Here is a 21,991-nt window from a genome sequence, read left to right as displayed (position 1 = left end):
TTCTCTTCTCTTCTCTTCTCTTCTCTTCTCTTCTCTTCTCTTCTCTTCTCTTCTCTCCTCTCCTCTCCTCTCCTCTCCTCTCCTCTTCTCTTCTCTTCTCGTCTTCTCCCCTCCATCATGTCTTCTCGTCTCTTCTCTTCTCGCCTTGTCTCTTAAGGTCTCTTCTCATTTCCTCTCAAATAATATCTTGTTGTGATTGTGTTGTCCCATCTCTTTTTTTCCCCATCTAGTAATTTTGCATCTCATCCCCACCCCGTTTTGTCATCTCATTTTGTGTCCACCCCTCCTGTCTCGTGTCATGTCTTGTCTCATCTCCTATCATCTGCCATTTTCTCTTCTAATTTCTTCATGTCTTGTCTCAGCTCATTTCAATCAATCTCTCAATCTCCTCTTCTTTAATTTTTTTTCTCATTTTGTCCCCTCCCCTCTATTTTGTCTTATCTCATCTCATCTCTTCTCCTCATCTTTTTTTCTTGTTTCTTCATGTCCCTTCTTGTCTCTTCTTATCTCAACATGTTGCTATAGATCTGTTGTTTCTACTAATCTCTTGACACCTCGTATCAACTAGTCTCGTCTCGTCTCGTCACGTCGCTTCTATTCTGATTTTGTTCATTGTCCCTTTATAATTTCACACTGAACTCTTTCTACAGTATAGAAGTTAGTAGGCAGCAGAATTCGGAAGCAGACAGTCTGTTCTGTTGAGTTGTGAGGGGTCAGTTTGAAGGGACAGGGAGATTTGGAGATGTTCTCTCTTTTAGTCTTTTAGTTTTAGTCCATAGAGGGAGGTCTGGGCTTCTGGTTCAGCAGCTTTCAGAGAGTCTGTGCTTCATCTGTACTTTGTATGTGTTTCTGAGACACTCAGAGCATGACAGGGGAAAAGGCTTGACTCATGCCCGCAGACCACCTTAGGCATCTGAGCCTGAAACAAGAAAATTGCCATGACCTGATTTCTTGCACTTTGAGCATTTATTTGTTTGATCCTGGGGCTAAATGGGAAAAGCAGACATAGTGTCACTCTCTATGGCCTCCTGTATGGCCCTGAAGCTACTTTCCCAAGTTCTTTGACTGCTTTATAGTCTCATATAAACAGACATTTGCACTTGTCTTTTTTGCTCAGACCCACAGCATATTTTCTGGCGTGATAGTTTGCCTAAATTTTTTACTTTCAGATAGACTTTGATCTCTTCTTTTGCGGCATCACTTAGAGGCACACACCGCACAGACAACGTATTCCATGATTCCGACATAATTCCGGGTCACGACGCCTCAAGGCAGCAGTGTTTGTGTCTCTCTGCCTGCTCCTTGGGCGTCAATGCGGTAAGCTTTTCTGTCCTCAGATGTGGGTGGGAGAAAGTTTTCCCAGGCCCGAGAGCATCATAAATCAAAACGTAACATCAGATCCACGCAGCTGGGCTCCCAGGAACTAGGAGCACAATATGAGTTGCTGACATTTTAATTACTTTGTCATGCATCTCAGACTGGTAAGCCTATTTTGAGAGTGTAATTTATGGCAGTAAATGAAAACGAATATTCTCTAAACCATCTTTCTGAAAGCCGGTTCTTGTCATGTTGATTAATGTAATATCTCTCTAGCGGTCTGTCCAGTGCCCGAGAGAATTAGGTTCTGGCCCCTTACCAACGTGCACGCATTTTGTTACATTTCAGAGACTTTTGAATGTGAACACACACACACACGTCCTACTGAAATGGCAGGTAAACAATATAAAAAAAACCTCAAAGAGTAATTCATCCTTAAATATTGCATATGCTTTTTTTCCTCAAAAAAGAGTCATTTTTCTTTTAGTTTTCAAAATAGAGATGGTCCAGTGCCCGAGAGAATTAGGTTCTGGCCCCTTACCAACGTGCACGCATTTTGTTACATTTCAGAGACTTTTGAATGTGAACACACACACACACGTCCTACTGAAATGGCAGGTAAACAATATAAAAAAAACTCTCAGAGAGTAATTCATCTTCAATTATGCATATGACTTTTTTTTCCTCAAAAAAGTCATTTTTCTTTTAGTTTTCAAAATAGAGATGATAAAAAGTATTAAGCATGATTGTCAGAGCGTATCTAAGCAAATTGATCTTTAGATTTGATTCTCCTATATTGGAAGTGGCTGGCCGGTTAAATAGGTTGTTTGCAATCACGTGATTCTGATGACTCGCGAAATGCAGCTGGAGGGCAGGAAGTGATTTTTCTCCATAGAAATCACTAACAAAACTCAAAATGCCTGTGTTTTGCGTTGTTTATGGAAAAGTTGTTTTACGTGCTGCTAACAGGACCAACAGCCACATGCCCTGTAACTTACATGCAGCACAGTTTCAGGAGTGACATATATTCCACATCCCTCATATAAATACGGGATTCACTTTCGAAATAGTTGCTTAGCCTATATCCACCGCCTCAATGCAAGTATTTCAATTTAGTTTAAAAATCGCTCCTCTTCATAACATATGGATCACGTCCAACATATGTTGTGATTATAAATACCTTTCTTTTGTAATAGCGTGGTGGTTGAAGAGAGATCCCCTCATATGATTGTAAAGTGCGTTGGGTGTACAGCAATACAATGAAAGAGCTATATAAAAAAAAATGCCTCATGCCAAAAAAAAAGTACAGTACAGACTTTCCTCCATCTCATCCGTTCTGCTTTTTTTGTCACTCCTGAAACTTTGCTGCATGTAAGTTACAGGTTATGTGGCTGCTGGTCCTGTTAGCAGCACGTAAAACAAAACTTTTATTCAAATTCTGAATTGATTATAGCCTAGAAAGTGAGCAAATAGCGCTTACATATAATCACTAAAAAGCTGTCACTCACTTAAATTTATCGCAATCTCACGATGTTCCTTTATAATCAGTGAAGCTTTCTGAACTGCAAATAATATCTTATTTACATCGTGTCTACGTGTGGCATTTAGCAATTCTGTGAATTCTGAATGTCTGAGAGGTGGCAGCCCAATCTATTTATATCTTTATTAATATCTTAATATATTATTATATCTTATATTAACCATTAGCACACACGAGCATTATCCGGCTCCGCTCCTCCCGACCGCAGACGCAGGTTTACAAGCCACTTTTTCCTGCGTTTTTCAACCAATTTCTTGACTTTTCCCCACTCATGAACAACACATTTTCGTACACGATAAAAGCTCCTTGTGGTTTCTCGGTTTGGTCGATTTGAGCATCCATAAACAACGCAAAACACTGGCATTTTGAGTTTCTGCTAGTGATTCCTACGGAGAAAAATCACTTCCTGCCCTCCAGCTGCATTTCGCGCGTCATCAGTGACGTCATGTGCAAACAACCTATTGGTGCTTTTTACAGCGTTTTCAACAAATCGAAATGGTCGTCCTCTTTGAATATTTAGATTACCTGGGCTTCCCGGCACCTTTCCTAAGTGGATTAACATTTCACGTGGCTCCCAACCTGCATTTTTAATACGTTGTGGGCTGATATCAAAGAGTCCTCAGGGATCAGAAACAAGCATTCCCATTATCTTTCCCACTGTGCTTTGTTTACCAAACCGCGAGCAGGGGCCATTCATCTAGACAATTGTAATGGAATCCAAACTAGCTGGACTAATCATAAAATCACTTTATACACAGGTCGCATCGATTCTGCTCGCAGCATAAACCAGGTAAACGTTCGGGCCCCTGCTCTCCCGCGTTTTACAAACCTCCGCTGGCAGCGTTACACAAGATCACACATGCTGCTATTAGGCCCTTAAATCATCATGAAGGTGAGCTGTTTATGTACACATCAGTTCGGAGCCTCTGATGCTTGCCAAGCCATTTCAGCCGATGCATATTTAATAATTAAAAGTCCATCAAGGCGGGCCGCTCTGACCTTTCAAAGCCGCCACTGACATCTGTGAAGGGTGCCTTTATTTCCCAGATGCAGCCCAGCCTGGATCCGCAGCAAGGTGTCAGGGTGCAGACAGTGATGTAATGCATCCTCATCAGCGGCCGCCAATCTCCATCCCTCGCAGAACCCCCTCCCCAACAAAGCACCAACTTTTGATGGATCTCTTTATGTTAATCTGCACTTAATCGTGAAACAGCAAAAGGAGAACTAAGCAGAACCGAAGCTTGCTCTAATTACACGTCAATATTGCTCACCGCGGAAGCGCCAACAGCCCTCTTGTTCCAATTCTGCCGCATTAAATTTTTTATTTACTTGTCTATGTACAAACATCTCCGCGACTTGACAATCTTTTGTAGGGATCTGTCTTGGAAATAGGTAATGACTGCAGCACTTGTACTCGCGGCGTGTAGGAAGACGCTACAGGTCCCGCGGAGCCGGAAAACTAATCATAAGTTTCAAAGCATCCACGAGTCGTGCTCAGCCTCTTAAGGGCTTCTTCGTGGTGGTCACGCCTGAGCAGAAAATCTCTTAGACAGCAGTGATGTGTAATTGAGGATGTCATCAATTAATCAAGAAACGAGGGAGGAGAAAGACTATGCGTGAGGAGTAGGAGTCAGGGCTGGAGATACCGTACCTGCTTTCATCTACAGAAATGAAAAGAAAACAATTCTATCCAGCCTACGTGGAGTCGTGGGTTATCAAAGCACCATGTTCTCTGCTGGTTTGAGATGGTAATTTTGCCTTAAAGAGGCACAGGGAAACTGACACCTGAATAAATCGACAGTGATACACATCTGCCACTTAGTGTCTTTCCGTCAAACTTTGGATTGATGGATGAAGTATAATGTGTTCTGATTAATCATTAGCACAATAGCAGCGGCTCTGACTTCAGTCTACAAGTGTCTGAATGAGATAAACCCTTATTAAAGGTATAGTTAACTTAAAAAATTGAAAATTTGCCATCATTTACGCACCCTCACGTCATTCAAAGCCTGTATGACTTTCTTTTTTTCTGTGGAACACCAAAGAAAATATTGTAAAGAAAATACTGGTTGTTTTTTTTTCTATACAGTGGGGCAAGGAGATTTCAGGGATCCATAAGGTCACAAAATCTCGATAAAGTTTTGTAAAAGGCCAAAATTGATGTTGTAATACACTAAGACCTTTTCCTGAGTTTTTGTGAAATGGTTCAAATGATTTGTTGATTTGTTCTTTGAAAAGAGGCAACTCAGATTCTTTTCAATTATTATATATACAGTATGTGTGTGTGTGTGTGTCTGTGTATAAACATACTACTGTTCAAAATTCAGTAATAGTGTGAACTATTATTACAATTGAAATAACTGTTTTGTATTTTGATGCATTCTAAAATGTAGTTTATTCCTGTTATGGCAAAGCAGAATTTTCCAAGCCATTGCTCTAGTCTTCAATATCACATCCTTTGATTTGGTGCATTTCTTGAAACATTTCTCATCATCACAGTTGAAAACATTAGTAACACTTTATTTTAAGGATCTGTTCTCACTATTAAGTAGTTTCTTATTAGCATGCATATTCCTAGCATATTGACTGTTTATCAGTAGTTATAAAGCACATATTAATGCCTTATACTGCATGACCCTGTTTTAGATCCCTTAATCGTACCCCATAACTAAACTTAACAACTACCTTAAGCAGCAAATTAGGAGTTTATTGAGGCAAAAGTTGTAGTTAATAATTAGTTAATAGTGAGAATTGGTCCACAAACTAAAGTGTGACCAAAACATTTGTTTTTGATTGTCATATGAACTGTTTTTATAGTAACTTTATGAGACTTCTATGGTCCTTTGTGGACTTTTTCAGTGAACTGTTCCTTTTTCACGTTTTCAGTGTGACCTCAAGTCTGGGTCTCAACAAACAGCTCCCTCACTTAGATAGTAGCCTATAGGTTTATTCCCACCAACAGCGGTATTTCTGTCCGTAATGACCCTTACCGCTCATTGATTCTCAGCTTGTGTCAGAATGAGGGATCAGGTACATTGAAAACGCTCAGGGCCCCATGAAATTTCTCCACGCCAGACTTGTCCCAGTCAAACCCAGGGCGCAATGAGTTCACGGCAAAGCTAGTTTTATGGAACCCAATATACATCAGTTAAGCACTAATTAAAATAATGTCACTTTATTGCGATAGTGGAATTTGTTAGGGAACCAGACTAATTGTCAATAATGGTTTAACACAGCTGTATTTCATTCGCTTTGTTACTCTCCACAGAGCCATAACGTTGGAGAACCAGCTAGTGGTGCTTGCCACGGCCGCGGCGGACGCCGGAAGATACTACGTCCAAGCTGTTAATGAGAAGAATGGAGAAAACAAGACAAGTCCATCCATTTACCTGAATGTGGCAGGTAAGTTGAGGGGGGGATGAATCTCACTAGATCATTTCTATCACCCTGCTGCTAATGTCACATGGCCAGCCACTGATGCAGCCCAGACAGAACTATCGACCAAACGTGGGAGTTATGGCCTTCAGTTTGTCCGCTCCCTCTTTTGTTTTTGCCCACGTGTTGTAGGCGCAGTTTAACACGATCGCTTCAGAAGTGCCTGCAGGCTGGCATGCAGATGCGAGGCACCTGTAATTTCCACTCCTTCGGGGGGCTGTTTAATGCAAAGCATTCATCAGAGAGGAAGGGCATCCGTGGAATGACACACAGAATCTGTTTGTTCCAGTGACACACTTGGATCTGCTAGCTGAACATTGTTTGATTGCTGTTGTCGTAGCTGCTTTGGCAGGTGCTACTGAGCGTTGCTGGCTTTCACAATACTAATGTGCATGTCCCATTCATGCATGCACAGCCAGTGGTGATCCGTCAGAGGAGGCAGAAATGACTGAGCCTTCTCAAAAATGTGTTCAATATGAAAGTTAGAACTGATTTGATCAAATTAATTGTTGTCTTATTCAATTTACCTACTAATGTGCATAACTCTTATCCATGTAATGTTAAAAAATTACTAACAACATATAGACTCCCTCGTCAGTACAGACCCATTGAAATGGATGTTCCACTGGCATAGTGTCTGTCATTTGCTTCTATCCAAAATATGGCCTAAAAGGTGAGAGTAGAAATTAAATTAGCCTGCAGCAGAAATAACCAGTCATTATTAGAGTACCTTTTCAAGCCAATTAGCTCTTCACTATTGCTTTAGTGCATCATCAAGCCTGCTTGTGGTTAATGCAACAGGGGAAGAGAGACTTCTAATTTTAGGCAAAAGTGGAGATGAAATGCAAATTATGGATCTTAAAAAGGATCTTAACCATATGACTGATGGCAAGGCCAGATATAAATGTTCCATAATAAGGGAGCAGAGTTTATTTTTTCAGTACCAGATGAAACCAACTTGATGATTTGAAGAGTATAAATGATCAGGAGGCTGGAGGCCGCTAATAAAAAAAAAAAAAAGATTAAAAAAAGAGACCAGTGCTGAACTGCTACGCCAACTGCAGAGTTAATAATTCAAATGAATCATGAGATTTAATATCCTGATGAATGGAGTGCATTTAAACTAGTCTTCGGTAAAAGGCTTTAACATGGTTCTTTCTTCATTTGCTTTTCAACAGCCTCGGTTTTCAGATTATCAGATGATTAGCGTCGAATTTGTGAATGCGGTACAGATAACGTACAATTGTGTTCATCATAATGAGCGTGTATCAGTGTGTATAGCTCTGTCTGAACCAGCGATTTGTTAGGTTGCGGTGATACTTTTTTGGCGCTGTTGAAGTGAAGCAGTTAATTAATTTTCCCATTGAAGTGCTAATTCCCCTGATATTTGAGGAACAATAGTGCCAAGCTCAGATGAAAGGGGTCTATCATCATGTGACTGCACTGTGGCATTTATGCCTTAGTCTCATTCTACTCTTCACGTTCTCAGGAAGTAAACAGCAAAATAAAGAGTATCCTTTGGGAAGCAGCCCCCCTGAAACCCTTTTTAGTTACACTTACAGAAGGCAGATGAAAGCTTCTACTGCCCTTAATGTGCATTAAGTACAATTCATTTGTCAAGACTGTCCTTGTGGCATTTCCTGCTTTTCTTAAATTAGCCAGCATTCACCTCAGAGCTGCAAGGCAAGTGCTATGAACGAAGTGAAGAAAAATGGCCTCTGAAGAACCATGACCTTGGTCTTATTGTAATTAGCTGTGCTAGCTTGCTAGGGCAAGTGTCAAATCTCTAAACCTCCATATGAGCATACAAAAGGTTTGAGATTTGAACACACCCCTAACCCTAAGTATTAAATGTAATATGTCCTGTTCCATTTATGCTACATTCATGATCTCAAACCGTGCTCTTTGTTGAGGGAGTCTATTACTTTTTAAATGATTGTACTTGCGATTTTTGCCTTGTAGACGATAAAATGTGTGAAGAAATCCTATGGATTTGCATTGAAAGACAGACCTGAGTCATAAATTTAGGGACCAGGGGTGGATTTTTAAAGGCTAAAGGCTCATTCACACCTAGAACAATAACTATATTAGCATCCACACCAGCGCATGGTAATGTCCTGTTTATTATAAGCATGCACTGCAGTTTTGTCGTTTACCCCTGCTCAATCTGGATTCTGATTGTCTGTCAATGATTTTATCGTTCATCAGCTGGAAAAAATGTTCTGAAAATGGTATGTTATTGTTATAGTTGTGGTGTGGAGCGTGCTATTCTCTACACCAAGAACGATAACTATATTATCGCCCACACCAATGGTAGTTTTTTCTGCAGTAAAGTCTAAAAGTAATTTCAACGTTCCTTGTTCCTCTATGTTGTTATTGTTATAGCTGTAGTGTGCATGTCTCTATTATCTTAAAATTAGAAAGATCATTAAAACTTTATTGTTATAGTTATTGTCCTTGATGTGAATGGGCCTTTAAGCCAGTAAGCAAACACCCCTAGCAATCACATGACCACACACTGGTAACCCACACAACATCCTAGCATCTTGGTGGCTAGTTTGAGAGTTCATTCCTTACTTTATTGATTCATTTTCTATTCAGAGAATTTTTTCTTGCCTCTTTTCTTTTTCTTGCTTAAAGGTGATCATCCATCCAATCATAAATGAATTATCATGCATCACACTGAAAAGCTTTTGTCAGATGTGACATGGATTCCATTTGGTGGCGTCTCCCTCAGGCTCCATGCTGTCGCACTTTCATTATTCCTCACACCTGGCTTTAGAAAGGTCAGCCTGGTTGAATAAGCCACCTTGGAGCATGTAATCAAGGCTGATTAATTGATAACACTCAAGAGAGCATGTTGTTACAGTTCAGTCACAAGAGTGGGACGTGATTTCAATGGGCCGATGTAAAGGATCACCTCAAGAGCTGCGATTTGAACAGAGGCATTTTAAGGAGATTATGTTGCTTTCGTAAGTGTGATTCTTTCTCAAGTGATTCTGGATCAATCCATGAAGATTCAACTAGTGGATCAGATCAGAAAATATTTCAGTAAGGCTTGTATTCAGAATCTTTGAGAATCGTTTTGGAATTGCATTGTGACTACTTAAAATGAATCAAATCTTGAGGGGCCTAACGATTCTTACTCCTGCCCTTTAGTAGAGGCTGAATTTATTGGACCGTATTGTCTTATAATCGTGTGGATGTGGTTCCTCTGATACAGATGAATTATCTGAATGCGGTCTACCTGTCGTTCTCCCTGGTAAAGACAGCATTTTAACTCTCACAGCAGCTTGATTTATTCGAAAGGAAATAGGCTTAGACTAACCAGCTCAGTCATTATTTGCCGTTACTAATGATCTCATTTGGATGCAGCAGTGTGCTTGGTTCTGTCTCATTTCTCCTGGCTGAAATAATAAATCTACCATTTTAAAACAGAGCTGGCACTTCTGCAGAGATGTGTCCATTGTGTGATGTTTCAGTGTGGTTAAATGACAGTGAGTCTCACAATCGAGATGCATTTCTACAGGTGGCTTTCCAGGCTTGCTTTTTATAGAACTTGGCAAACTTGTGCTCTGCATTCATAAAATTGCATGACACAGTAGGCACTAGACAGCAACATTATGCTGAGGCATCATCACATGAATACTTAAAAATGTCTCTTAAGTACTTTTGTGTTGTTTACCATTTAAAATATTGTAGCATCCTTAAAACAAGATTACTTATAAGTGACAATATATAGGACTGTTTAATTTTTATTTTTTTATTTATGGAATTTTTTATCCATAAAAGAATTCTGAAAATCACAAAAATAGTAACCCTTTAAATGCATACCTCAGGTCTAGCGACCCTGGACATCATTCTCTACCCTCTCCCTCCTTCATTTTTTTAAGTTAGACATCAACTTTCTTAGTATTCCTCAATCTATTAATTATAAACAATATAACAAGAAAAAAATAGTAAAATATAAAAGAATGCCTGTTTTCTAATACATTTTTTGTAAAAAGTGTATAGGGTCGCTAGAGACCCGAGGTATGTAAATGTGTAAGTATTTTTTCCAGCGCAACTATATTTACATATCTGATGAATCAATATTGAGCAATGCATCTTTTTTCCTCAAGGTGGCACTGTTTGATACACAATGATGACATGACGTTTCACTCATAATTACCGCAGGCATAAAACAAACGAATATCATCAGCAAAAATTGAAGTGGTTTGAATGGCTTTACTGCAGAGCAATTACTATACGCAATGAAATATAAATGTCACTGTCATTTGATGCTGGATGTGGTGAATAAGCTGCCAGTGATCAAAATATTGAATATGAAGTCATTGAAAACGATAGTTTTGAGAATATGGCTGAGATCGTGAATATGAGGCAGATGCTGAATGTACTCTGGAAGTGCGCTCTGACGATGACAGCGATGGTAAATCATCTGCTCAAATTGAACCCTTTTAAGTTTCAAAAGGTAATGAAATATGCTTTATTTTATTCTTCTGTAATTGTTCTTAAAATATCAAGAGAGTGTTTTTGCTATTGCAGCAGTTAGAGATCCATCCGTGCTGGATATATAGGTCCGGGTCGCTAAAGACCCGAATATGTAATAATGATTGGCGAAACATTCATGCATTTAAGGGTTAAGCAGCACAACTGTTTTCAACATTGATAATAATAAGAAATGTTTCTTCAGTACCAAATCGGCATATCAGAATGATTTCTGAAGGATCATGTGACACTGAAGACTGGACTAATGATGCTGAAAATTCAGCTTTGCATCACATATATTAAAGGCCCCTATTATGCCCCTTTTTACAAGATGTGATATAAGTCTCAGGTGACCCCAGAATGTGTCTGTGAAGTTTCAGCTCAAAATACCCCACAGATCATTTATTATATCATTTTGAAAATGCCCATTTTAAGTGGAAGCAGAAACACGCTGTTTTCATGCATGTATCTTTAAATGCAAATGAGCTGCTTCTCCCCGCCCCGTTTTCCACAATAGGGCTGTGCCTTTACAGCTTGTACCTCAAATACTCTGCCCAAAAACATGTGTTTGGTTTTGATTATATCACGCTGAAATCATGTGTTTTAAAGCCATATCAGTTTAAAATTCTGATATGGGGTTTTCTGAGCGCACACACCCGAAGCACGCACACAGAAAGCGGCTGTCACATGCCATGTGAGTACTAAACTAACTTCTGTTTTAAGTCTTATTTCACTTAAACTCCAAATGCACACAAGGTTATGTAAAAAACACATATTTTACATAAACAAAAATAAAGACAAGACAAAAATACTGAGTAAGAAAATGATTGCAATTTATTCCAAAATAATTTTTAAAATGGATAAAGAATATACTTGTTTTTGTTCAATACAGAACATAATAGATGAAGATAGCTTTTGTAAAGTTTTACCTGTAATTTGTGTGTGATAAGTGTTTTTGTGCTAATTAGAGTCTTTTGTTAGGTTAGCAACATGCTAACATCAGCCTCTTCTGCACATGCAGAGCTCTGTATGTGTGCTGCACTTCACTCTGCTTAAGTCTGCACTCTTCCTACGTAGAACATCTCACATCAGTCACTGATGATGGTTCATGATGTTTAGGATGCTGCTGTTGAAGGCAGCTGTTTATGTAGGCAGTGAACAGCAAGCGAGCTCATAGTTTGGAGATTAACACCAACACAGGAAGCTGGGGTGGGTTTATATTTTCTAAATTATATATATTTTCTTCTCTTTTCCTATGGATTTCATTTTGAGAGTGGAGATGCTTTGCTTTCTGACTTCAACAGTGCTGCACCGTTATGTGAGCAGATATTGAATTCATATTGGACTCAGGGAATCTGGATGTAGTGGTCTGCTCTGGTATCCCATGGGTACCTGAAAATGCCTTTCATGGAAATCTGTGTTTCTAAGCCCAGCTGCCTTTTATCATCTGGATTTGTGACAATAAGAGAAAGCCAAGGTTTTAGGAAGGGAAAATCAATCACGGTTTCATTCTCAAAATGCTTGTTTGTGCACAAACATAATCAAAGCTGTAACTGTAGTCTTTTGCATCATCAAATCAGTCCCCATCAAGATATGCTAGTGTAGTTTGCAGTAGATGACCAATTAGATTGCAGAATAAGTATGTGTGGTTGATAACAGATATGTGGACATTAAAAAAATCATATAGAAGGTCTGTCCATGTGTTGTATTATGCCCCCCTCACAGACCACATGAGGGTTTAATATGCTTTCTTCTGCCTTTTAAATTAAAGCCCATTTTTGACTCAGTGGCAATGCTCTGTAAACATACTACAATCTGTCTCTCTAACTGTCTGTCTGTCTATCTGTCTGTCTGTCTGCTGTCTGTCTGTCTGTCTATCTATATATCTATCTGTCTGTCTGTCTGCTGTTTTTCTGTCTGTCTGTCTGTCTGTCTATATATCTATCTGTCTGTCTGTGTGTGTCTGTCTGTCTGCTGTTTTTCTGTCTAACTGTCTGTCTATCTATCTGTCTGTCTGTCTGTCTGTCTGTCTGTCTGCTGTTTTTCTGTCTGTCTGTCTGTCTGTCTGTCCATATATCTATCTGTCTGTCTGTGTCTGTCTGTCTGCTGTTTTTCTGTCTAACTGTCTGTCTGTCTGTCTATCTATCATCTGTCTGTCTGTCTGTCTATCTATAATCTGTCTGTCTGTTTGCATGTCTATCTATCTGTCTGTCTGTCTATCTCATTCGTTCTATCATTCTATTGTTCGCTGTCTGTACGGTCTATGAAATTTTAATGTCTTCTAAATCTTACTTCAAAACTTTTGAAGAAGGCTTTGTAAAAAATGTATATATATGAATTATTTGAATTTCAGTTCATTTTAATTCTGCTTTCTTGCATTGAATTTGGAATTGTAGTTTTGCATTCTGTTTGCTACCTGAATTCAAGTTTTCGAAATTGAATTGGGGATTCAGTTATAAATTCATTCAATTCTGAATGATGCACAACCCTGCTATGAATAATGTGCATAATATACACATTTATGTGTGCATCAGATACATAATATACCAGGTAATGCATCCCACATTGCAGTGCATTCAACTTTATCTTCCGTTTACAGTGTGATAAATGAACTGGACGTAATATCCATGACTCATTATTTGAATGGACTACCAAGAGTTTCTTCTTTTTTCTTTTCTTTTCTTTTCTTTTCCTAAAGTTGCCCCTGATGTAAAATAACAGGTCACCTGTGAGTCTGAAATAGCAGCTCTGTAAAAAAGTGCTCCCTTCAGGCCAGCGGAATATAATAACATTTCTACAATGTTTTGAATAAGCAGCTACCGTTGCTGCAGGGACAAATTTATGCCAAGCTCAGTCAGAGCTATGTGATAAACACTTCCACCTGCAGCCATCATTTGCAAGTCAGGTTCCTGTGAAGTTCTCACCCTGGGAGCGAGCCGAGGCTTTGGGTGAACGCTAACTGAAGAATCGACGCATATCGACATGACTCAGAGTTCGACAGGAACAGCAGGACCATCAGGGGAGGGCGTGGGATTGAACCCCAGCATGTGGAATATTCAGGGAACAGCATCGTTAAGATTTAATGAACACCTCCATAAATTTTTATCATACCCTTCCTGCTGGCAGATTACATTCAAACAAAAGCTTCTTTCCTGTGCCGTAAGCTGACCCAAGAGACTAAATATGATTAAAGCTGAGCCTCCTTCCCCATGTTGTCTACCTTTATTTATTAAATTTTTTGCACTTATTGTTATTATCACCGTCATCCCACCAGAATATCCTCTCCGCACCCCTCCCACCCCACTTCCACCATCTGATTTCCTTGAGGAGTTTCAAATTAGCTCCGCCGCTCCGATGAGGGTTTCATCCCTGACACTCAGCACCTTGTTTAATTGGCTATATCTTAAACAAATAGGTCCCCCGAGAGATCGTGTTTAGTTTGTAATATCTTAGATTTGATAACTTGTCACCTGTAATTTGAGCCGAGATTGGTAGGAGGCGACAGCGGGCGATTTGAGGTGCTCTGATGGACCGTCTGCTGGAGAAATCTGCCGTTTCTCCTCATTAGCGTGTGAAAGACGCACCGGGGTTTGGTGCTCGCAACAACTCTTGACGGAGGAATAATAAGATGCCTGTCAGCTTTTTTGATAGTAAATGTTTATAGGTGCGGCGGCACTTAACCTTTTAATATGATAACACACTCGATTATGGGAGGCAAATCACAACCGTCTTATCTGTCAAACGCTGGCCCCTCTTCGTGTTCTTGACAAGATTTGCCCAATGTCATTGTTATTTTTGATGGTTTGCCTGAAATAATGGAGAATGAAAAATCAAAAGTAGTGAAGAATGCATTAGAAATGCCCCACAGGGCCAGCCTCAATTTCCTCTTCGATTACAGCATCGTCTGGACTTAATGTGCTACCAAAAATGAATAGGCTCGCTACTTAAAGTTGGAGAGAGGACAACATTATCAGCATCCTAAACACAGCCTTTGCTAATAGCATTTTCAGCAAGCCAAATGTATCTTTATGGGATGGACATTAGAGTGCTTTTAATGATGATGAACTGTAGGAATTAAAGGGATAGATCACCGCAAAACTAAAATTCTATCATCATTTACTCACCCTCATGGCTTTCCAAAGCATATGATTTTTTTTTAAACATAATTGTATCATTTAAATCTACCAGTATATTGTTGTTTACTTCTGAGTTACAGTACAGTAAAAAAAAAAATTTGCTCATTGTTTTAATAACTTGTCTTAAAAAAAAAAATTTGTTGAATTAAAAAAGAAACAAAGCTTTAATTAATTATTAATTTATTTATTTTATTATTTAATTTTTTGAGTTTGGCAGTCCTCTTTACATTGAATTGGGGCAGTAGTGTTGAGTGTACATTGGTTGTACGCTATAATGACAGTGCATGGGTATAAAAAAAGTGAAATATGTAGGTTTTATAGGTATATAGTTTTATATATATGTATATTATTTTCTTAGAATTCAGACACTTCAAAATAGCAAAAAAATAATTTTCATGCACAACTTCAGTCATCTTATATTTAAAGTGCCCCTACTATGCCATTTTTAAGGTTCCTAATATTGTTTTGGGAGTCTCCTACAAAAGGTTTTCATACATGTAAGGGCAAAAAACACTCGGTTTTTTTTTTTTTTTTTTTTTAATATGCCTTTAATATCACCTCATTTTCCAACGATTCTCAAACGATTCGTTCAAAGCAGTTCTAAGATTCAGTCTCTTTAAACCCCTCCTTCCCATGAACCTGCTCTGCTCTGATTGGTCAGATAGCCTAATCTGTTGTGATTGGTCTACCGCATACAGCGCATGTCGGAAATAATACGTCCATTGCCATAGTTTCGTATTTTGAACGCTTGATAGAAAATATAAACATCTTTTATTTATAATATTTACAGGTTGTGATTCAGTGGAGCCAGCTGGTCCAAATAACCTGGGCACTGAGTCATCTTTCAAGAGCAAACATTTTGTGAATCCCGCGTTGAGCTCCCCGAGATTAGAGAAGCAGTCGTCAGTTAAATGACGGGAACACATGACGGGAAAATATTGGGGTTGTACTGCTGTGAAATTTAACCACTGTTTCTTTGCAGCCTTATTTTTCGGAAGTGAAAATAAAATGAATTTACTTTCACAGCGTAGGACGCAGCGTCTTCTCGACATGATGTTAACCACACGAACAAGCTGCAGTGTTTGAGGGCGGGTCAAGTTGTTTGTGGCCGGACAACGGAGAACATTATGCAAATGTGTTAGCTCGTGATCTGTAGCCGTCACAGAAGTGGGATTCAAATTACTGACGACTCGTTTCGGCTGTTCAGAGTCGATTCTTACTTTTGGGAGACAATAACTTTATTTATTGTGCACTTTCGGCTTTACAACTGTGCAGATATTTACATTCTCATACAGCTACATTACACACTGCATGAAAGACAATATTCGAAAATGGCATAATAGGGGCACTTTAATATACCTTGAGAAGATGACAATGCAAGATACATTCCTGCAGAACCACCTGTCTCAAAAATAACCAAAAATCTCAGTTTAACATTTTGTACTACTTTGTAATGAATTTATCACAATATTTGCAATATTTTATTTCTAATTAAAACAGTTTTAAAATTTTCTCATCAGAGGCATGCACTCTTTTCATTTGCATAAAGATATTTTTATTCTCTTTTTTTTATTTATTTTTATTAATAACTAACTTTTGTAGTTGCAGTAATAATGAATAGCTTACCAACCATGTGGTTTCAGTAATTACCAGTTGGAAAACCATTCCACTGTTTTGTAATTGCACCATTATTAGCAACCACAGTGTTGCGTCTCTTAGTTTTAGGCCCCAGGAAACAGACTGAAGTTTTGTTTAACAGCAAGACGTAGTCAAAGACATGCATTGCTGAAATATAATTGTGTTTTTAAATGAGACTTAAAGTCACAAGCGGATATGCACAGCAGCTGCATGCTCGTGAGTGCGTGCATTTGATTGCAGTCCAACCCAATGCACCCTATGTGTCACTGGCAGGAATAATACTAACAATAATACAAATAAAAGCCTATTCACTGACCATTTCTCTTCCTGCATACAAATAGGAATTAGAGTAAGCATGTTTATATCAACAGCTACATATCTTTTGACAAGCCATGGCCAAAAATTCAGATACTGAGCAACTTTTTGTCTGCCAACATTGGAAATATCAGGTGTATTTTGGAAAAATAAGCAAAGGATGCATCATTTCTAAATATGAGACACTCCTGCCATTTCAGCTAGCAGGTCTGTCCTCGGGTATCAATGTGACAGCATGTGTGTCAGCTAGTATTCATGCTACTACAGCTTTATGGTCACTCTCTTGTCAGCTTGTCAGTCACATTCGCGAAAGTATCGCTGGCGGTGGAAGTAGGTCATGGAAGTACAGTGGTTAAGTCTGTTTACGGGAAAGTCTGCGTGTTTTGTTTCCTGCACCGCAACAAACACTGCATGTAAATGAGCGTGTTCATGGCGGGCCGATGCTTCTGAGATATCTCCTTTATGAAACTCCAGCGTGGCGCGATTGTGATGTAAAAATAAACAGCCATCTCTTTTTGTGCGAATCACACTGTGTTCAGGGGCCTCTCCCGGCTTTCATTGTAGCAGTGCAGAGCCTCAAAGTGTCGCTGCAATCATTTTTGTATATCCACAGTAGCATTCTATTTCATGGAGGCATTGAAGTGAAGTGTTTGCATATGCAAAGAGCATCATTCCAACATCAGAATGGAACGGGGAGGAATATATATCTGGATATGCCTCCCCTCCATATATATATGAGTGTGTGTGTTGTGTTGAAGTCAGGCAGCATTCAGATGGCTTATTCTGTGTCTAAAAGACGCGCCTGGAAGCGATGATAACAAACTTTTCATTCTCAAAAAAAAAAAGTCAGTAATGCAGTTTCTTGGTAATAACATTTTTAGTGCCGTCTAACCTCTTTATGCCAGCATTTGCAAGAAGTCTGCCTCGGCCACAGAGAGGAGACAATCCCTCATGAACACAATCTCATTTCATTGTGGACATATTATTTGCGTTGTGATTGTAATATCAAATCCTAGAAAACTGGCCAGCGTTTTAAACAGATAGTCCAACCCCAAAATGGGAATTTTGTAATTATTTCAGGGCTCAATGCTAAGGATTTTTTTCTACTGGTCCAGTGGTTCAATTTTTTACTGGCCCTGCCTGAGACACGGCTCTATATGTGTGCACTGTGCACACAGAACACACTGAATAGAGTTGTTTTTGCGTCGTCTTATGCTTGAATATGTTAAAATCGCTTTAATGTTCAAATTGGCAAGGTGTATTTGTCTGTTAATGTGCAAGATGATGTGAAAGAGAAACTCAGTTTGGGGCTCGCATGCAGAGACGCTGCTGTACACACAGAACACAGAGCACGAGTGCTGAATGGAGTTCTCTTTCGCATCGTCTTGCGCTTTTTGCATCTTCTAATGCTTTTAAATCGATTGAATGTTTAAATTGGCAAAGCTTTAAAAACACGTGCAGATGATAAACTTTTGTGAGGACACAGCAGTGGCACGATCGGACCAGTGACAAATCTGTCCACTGTCCAAAGAGTCTTTTACGCTGGCCCCGAGCCATCGGGCAGTCCTTATTGTCAAGCCCTGTATTTACTTACCTTAATGTTATTCCAAACCAGAATTACTTTATTTCTTCTGTGGAACACAAAAAGAGATAATTAGTAGAATGATCCTGCTGTTCTTTTCCATTTAATTAAAAGTGAATGATAACCAAACTGTCAAGCTCCAAAAATTTGAAAAAAAAAATTATAATTATAAACAATTAATTAATTAATTAATTACCTTAATGGGACAATAACCGTAGTTCAGTAGTCGTCCAAAGCTGTTTGGCAAGTTTTTGTGAAGAAAATGTGTGAATGTATGTTTGTTACTCTGAAAATCTTCCTATTGTAGCTCTCAGATCTCATGTGATTTTAAATTTATATATTATATTATTTTATTATATATATAAAGCAAATGTGCATGAGTTTGAAGAGCTGTAGCAAAGAGAATATTTTAATTGAATAGTGCCTTAAAGGGATAATTTACCCCAAAATGAAAGTTCTGTCGTCATTTACTCACCCTCATGTTATTCAAGCCTGTATGAGTTTCTTTCTTCTATGGAACACAAAAGAAGATATTTTGAAGAATGTTGGTAACCAAAGCGTTTTACCATTGGGTTACCATTGACTTCCACTGTATAGAAAAAAAGTACCACTGAGCCTTTTCTCAAAAAATCTCGTGTATAGGCTCATATAGGCTGACTATATAGGGACACACGAGAGTGACTAAGTGACAGAATTTTCATTTTTGGGTGAACTATACCTTTAAATTGATTTATTTTTCTTTGCACAAAGCAATCATATGGCTTCAGAGCACTTGGAATTAGTCACATGGACAACTCAGTCCTGTTTTTTGTCATATTAGAATCGTGGTACTGAAGCAAGCAGCTTGGACATTCTACTAAACATCTCTCCCTGTGTTCCACAGAAAAAAGTAAGTCAAGCAGGTTTGGAACAACATGAGGGTGGGTAAATGATGACAGAATTGTCATTTTCGGTGACCCGACCCTTTAATAAAGTTTGCTGTCAAGTGGAAAAAGCGGTTCTTATCTTGTGTCAGAGTGCAATAACTACACACACTTATTGACTGGCCAGTGTGGCCAAAATTCCTTGGCAAACAGAGGCATCATGGGCGGTCAGAGAATCAGTCGGCAACTCCTCTCTTTTATGTTTCCATTGTGTATTCTTAAGATGATGGTTATCATTCCTCATCCTGTCCGTCTATATGAATTACCTCTGAAGCAAATTGCCGAAAGCCATTTTGCAATGCTGTCTGAACAATGGATGTTAATGCTGTGACTATAAAGGAGCACTTACCGAAATGCTGTTGGCATTTGCCATTGGAATTCAACCCAAGGCCAAAGGAATCATAAAAATCTATGCAGAGGGTATCTACAGCCGCTGATGAGTTCCTGGAATGGCTGCCGGATTGGACTGGCATTTTGTGATGGCTCAAATATGCTAATGGAGGTGGGTCATTTTACACACATTTGTAGAACATGGAGCGTTTAGCCTGTTGTAATATTAGTGCAGAATGAGGCTGCACAGCGCCATCAGTGCAATTAAAGCATAATTAGCTTCAGCATGAGAATTAGGGTGTTCGCTTGCTCATTTAAAAGACATAGAGGGCATTTGGGCAGATTACAACAACCCTGTCATGGCCTTCATGCTAAGAATGATTTATGTTTGAGGAAAACCCATTCTTATATGAAAAGAGGGTTATGGGGGAATTGCAAAGATAATTAGAACCAGTCTTGGAGTCATTTAGATGAAATTTTACTTTGATATGTGTATAGAATGGTGCTGTTTGATGGCCATACTCATATACATAGTGCCAGGGAAGCTACTTTGAAAGTTTAAAGGGGTAGTTCACCCAAAAATGAAAATTCTGTTATCGATTACTCACTCTCGTGTCGTTCCAAACCCATAAGCCGTTCATTCCATCTTCTAAACAAAATTGATGAAACCTTTTTTTTTTTGTCCCTCCAGGTCCATTACACCAAAACTTGATGCATCAAAAAGTTCATAAAGACTACATAAAATAAATCTAGTTTTCCTTTTGCACTGTGTCCCTTTGTCTTGCGGTGTGTTCAGTTTGAGTTTGTCCGGTCTTGTCTATGTTGACGTCTGTCACGGTTGTGACCTTGCCTGTCATCTACTGAGTTTCGTGTTGTGGATTATTCATTAAAGTCTTTTGGAATCATATCTTCTTCATCATGTGTGATCATCGACCATATCTTGACACCAATAAAATGACCCAATAGGCTGAACCCAGCATTTGGGTTAAAAAAAAAAATAACCCAGCATTTTTTAGAGTGTAGTTAATAAAACTATAAAACACAGGGACTTGAATGAATGGGTGTTTTTTTTTACTAGTTCATTTCAGTGAATGAACTGATTCATTCAGAAACATCTTTCCTCTCAGCACTACTTTGAGAGGGAGGATAGTTTGAGAGTGAATTTGATTTATTAGTACAGTATCCTTGGCTGTAAAACTCAGAGTTACTTCAAAGTGTACTACTAAGATATTATCATCACACATATTCTAAAGTCCAAAAAAATGTGAATGCAGTGATGCTTTTTGTTAGTGCCACTTTTAAAAGGATCCTCTGCAGAGGTGCTATATCTGACTTTTAAAATCCATTTTACATTTAAATAGTTTTAAAAGTAGGAGTATTTTCCTGACAAACAGCAGTCCCTCTTTTTTAATTTACCTGCAGGGAACTGGGGATCGCTTTGAATAGAAAGCAAAGAGAAACTCATTTTCCCTGACTTTCATTTTCCTGTGCAGTCATAAAATGGGACGAGAAACGATCAGCTTTCTTTTTCTCCTCTATTTACCCTTTCTCATGTACTATACTACCGGACTGCAACACTAGTGTGTGTTTTGTCACCGATGGGCTCCTCAGGGACAGTGGCCGTACAGTCAGCAGTTAGGCAGGAAGTCCGCTGATGTCCCACCATTGTGTGGGTTTATGCACAAGTGGTCTGTGAATGTAACAGGCAGCCTTCATCATTGCTAAACCTCAGACCATACTCTTCCTGAGCTCGACTGCAGAGTGCTAATCTCCCGCTGTGTCTCAAGGGAAGAGCCCCTTGACTGCTGGATCATTAACCTCCCTCGTAGAGCAAGCGTGCTCATGTCCTGGCTGGGAAGAAATTCCGCCTCACAGCAGCAGCTCAGGGAAGAGCGGGAGTCCAGACCCAGATCTGCATCCGTCTCTCATGTCTGCCTACCGCTTCTCTCACCAATAGTGTATTATAGAAGGAACGGTGCCATAGTATATTAGGTATATTAGTCAGTATGATTTTTATATTAGAGACTTTTACTTTGTTATAAGAAGATTTATATTTCAAATTCTGATCTTTTGAACTTTCTATTCAAAATCTATTCTATTCATCAGTTTTAAGCAGCACAACTGTTTTTACATTGATGATAAGAAATGTTTCTTGAGCAGCAAATCAGTATGTTAGAATCAGGGTTTGAAATTAACACCCGCCAACCCGCCAAATGCGGGTAAAAATCAGCTGTGGCGGGTAACGCTGTCAAATCACTAGCCAATTTGGCGGGTTACTTTTCGTAAA

At 39.0% G+C, this 21,991-nt stretch overlaps 1 protein-coding gene across 1 annotated transcript in view; it reads left to right on the top strand.

Annotated features, from left to right (window-relative positions):
- Positions 1-21,991, top strand: part of LOC107720071 (protein sidekick-1-like) — a 185,524-nt gene that overhangs the window by 42,771 nt on the left and 120,762 nt on the right. The window contains exon 4 of the mRNA XM_016527675.1: positions 6,126-6,259. Coding sequence (XP_016383161.1) covers positions 6,126-6,259 — 134 coding nt within the window. The remainder of the gene's footprint in view (positions 1-6,125; positions 6,260-21,991) is intronic.

The sequence above is a fragment of the Sinocyclocheilus rhinocerous genome, unplaced genomic scaffold, assembly GCF_001515625.1.
Source record: "Sinocyclocheilus rhinocerous isolate Xijiao unplaced genomic scaffold, SAMN03320098_v1.1 scaffold273, whole genome shotgun sequence".
Lineage (NCBI taxonomy): Eukaryota > Metazoa > Chordata > Actinopteri > Cypriniformes > Cyprinidae > Sinocyclocheilus > Sinocyclocheilus rhinocerous.
The sequence above is the reverse complement of the archived record's forward strand: the minus strand, read 5'-3'. Positions and strand labels throughout refer to the sequence as shown.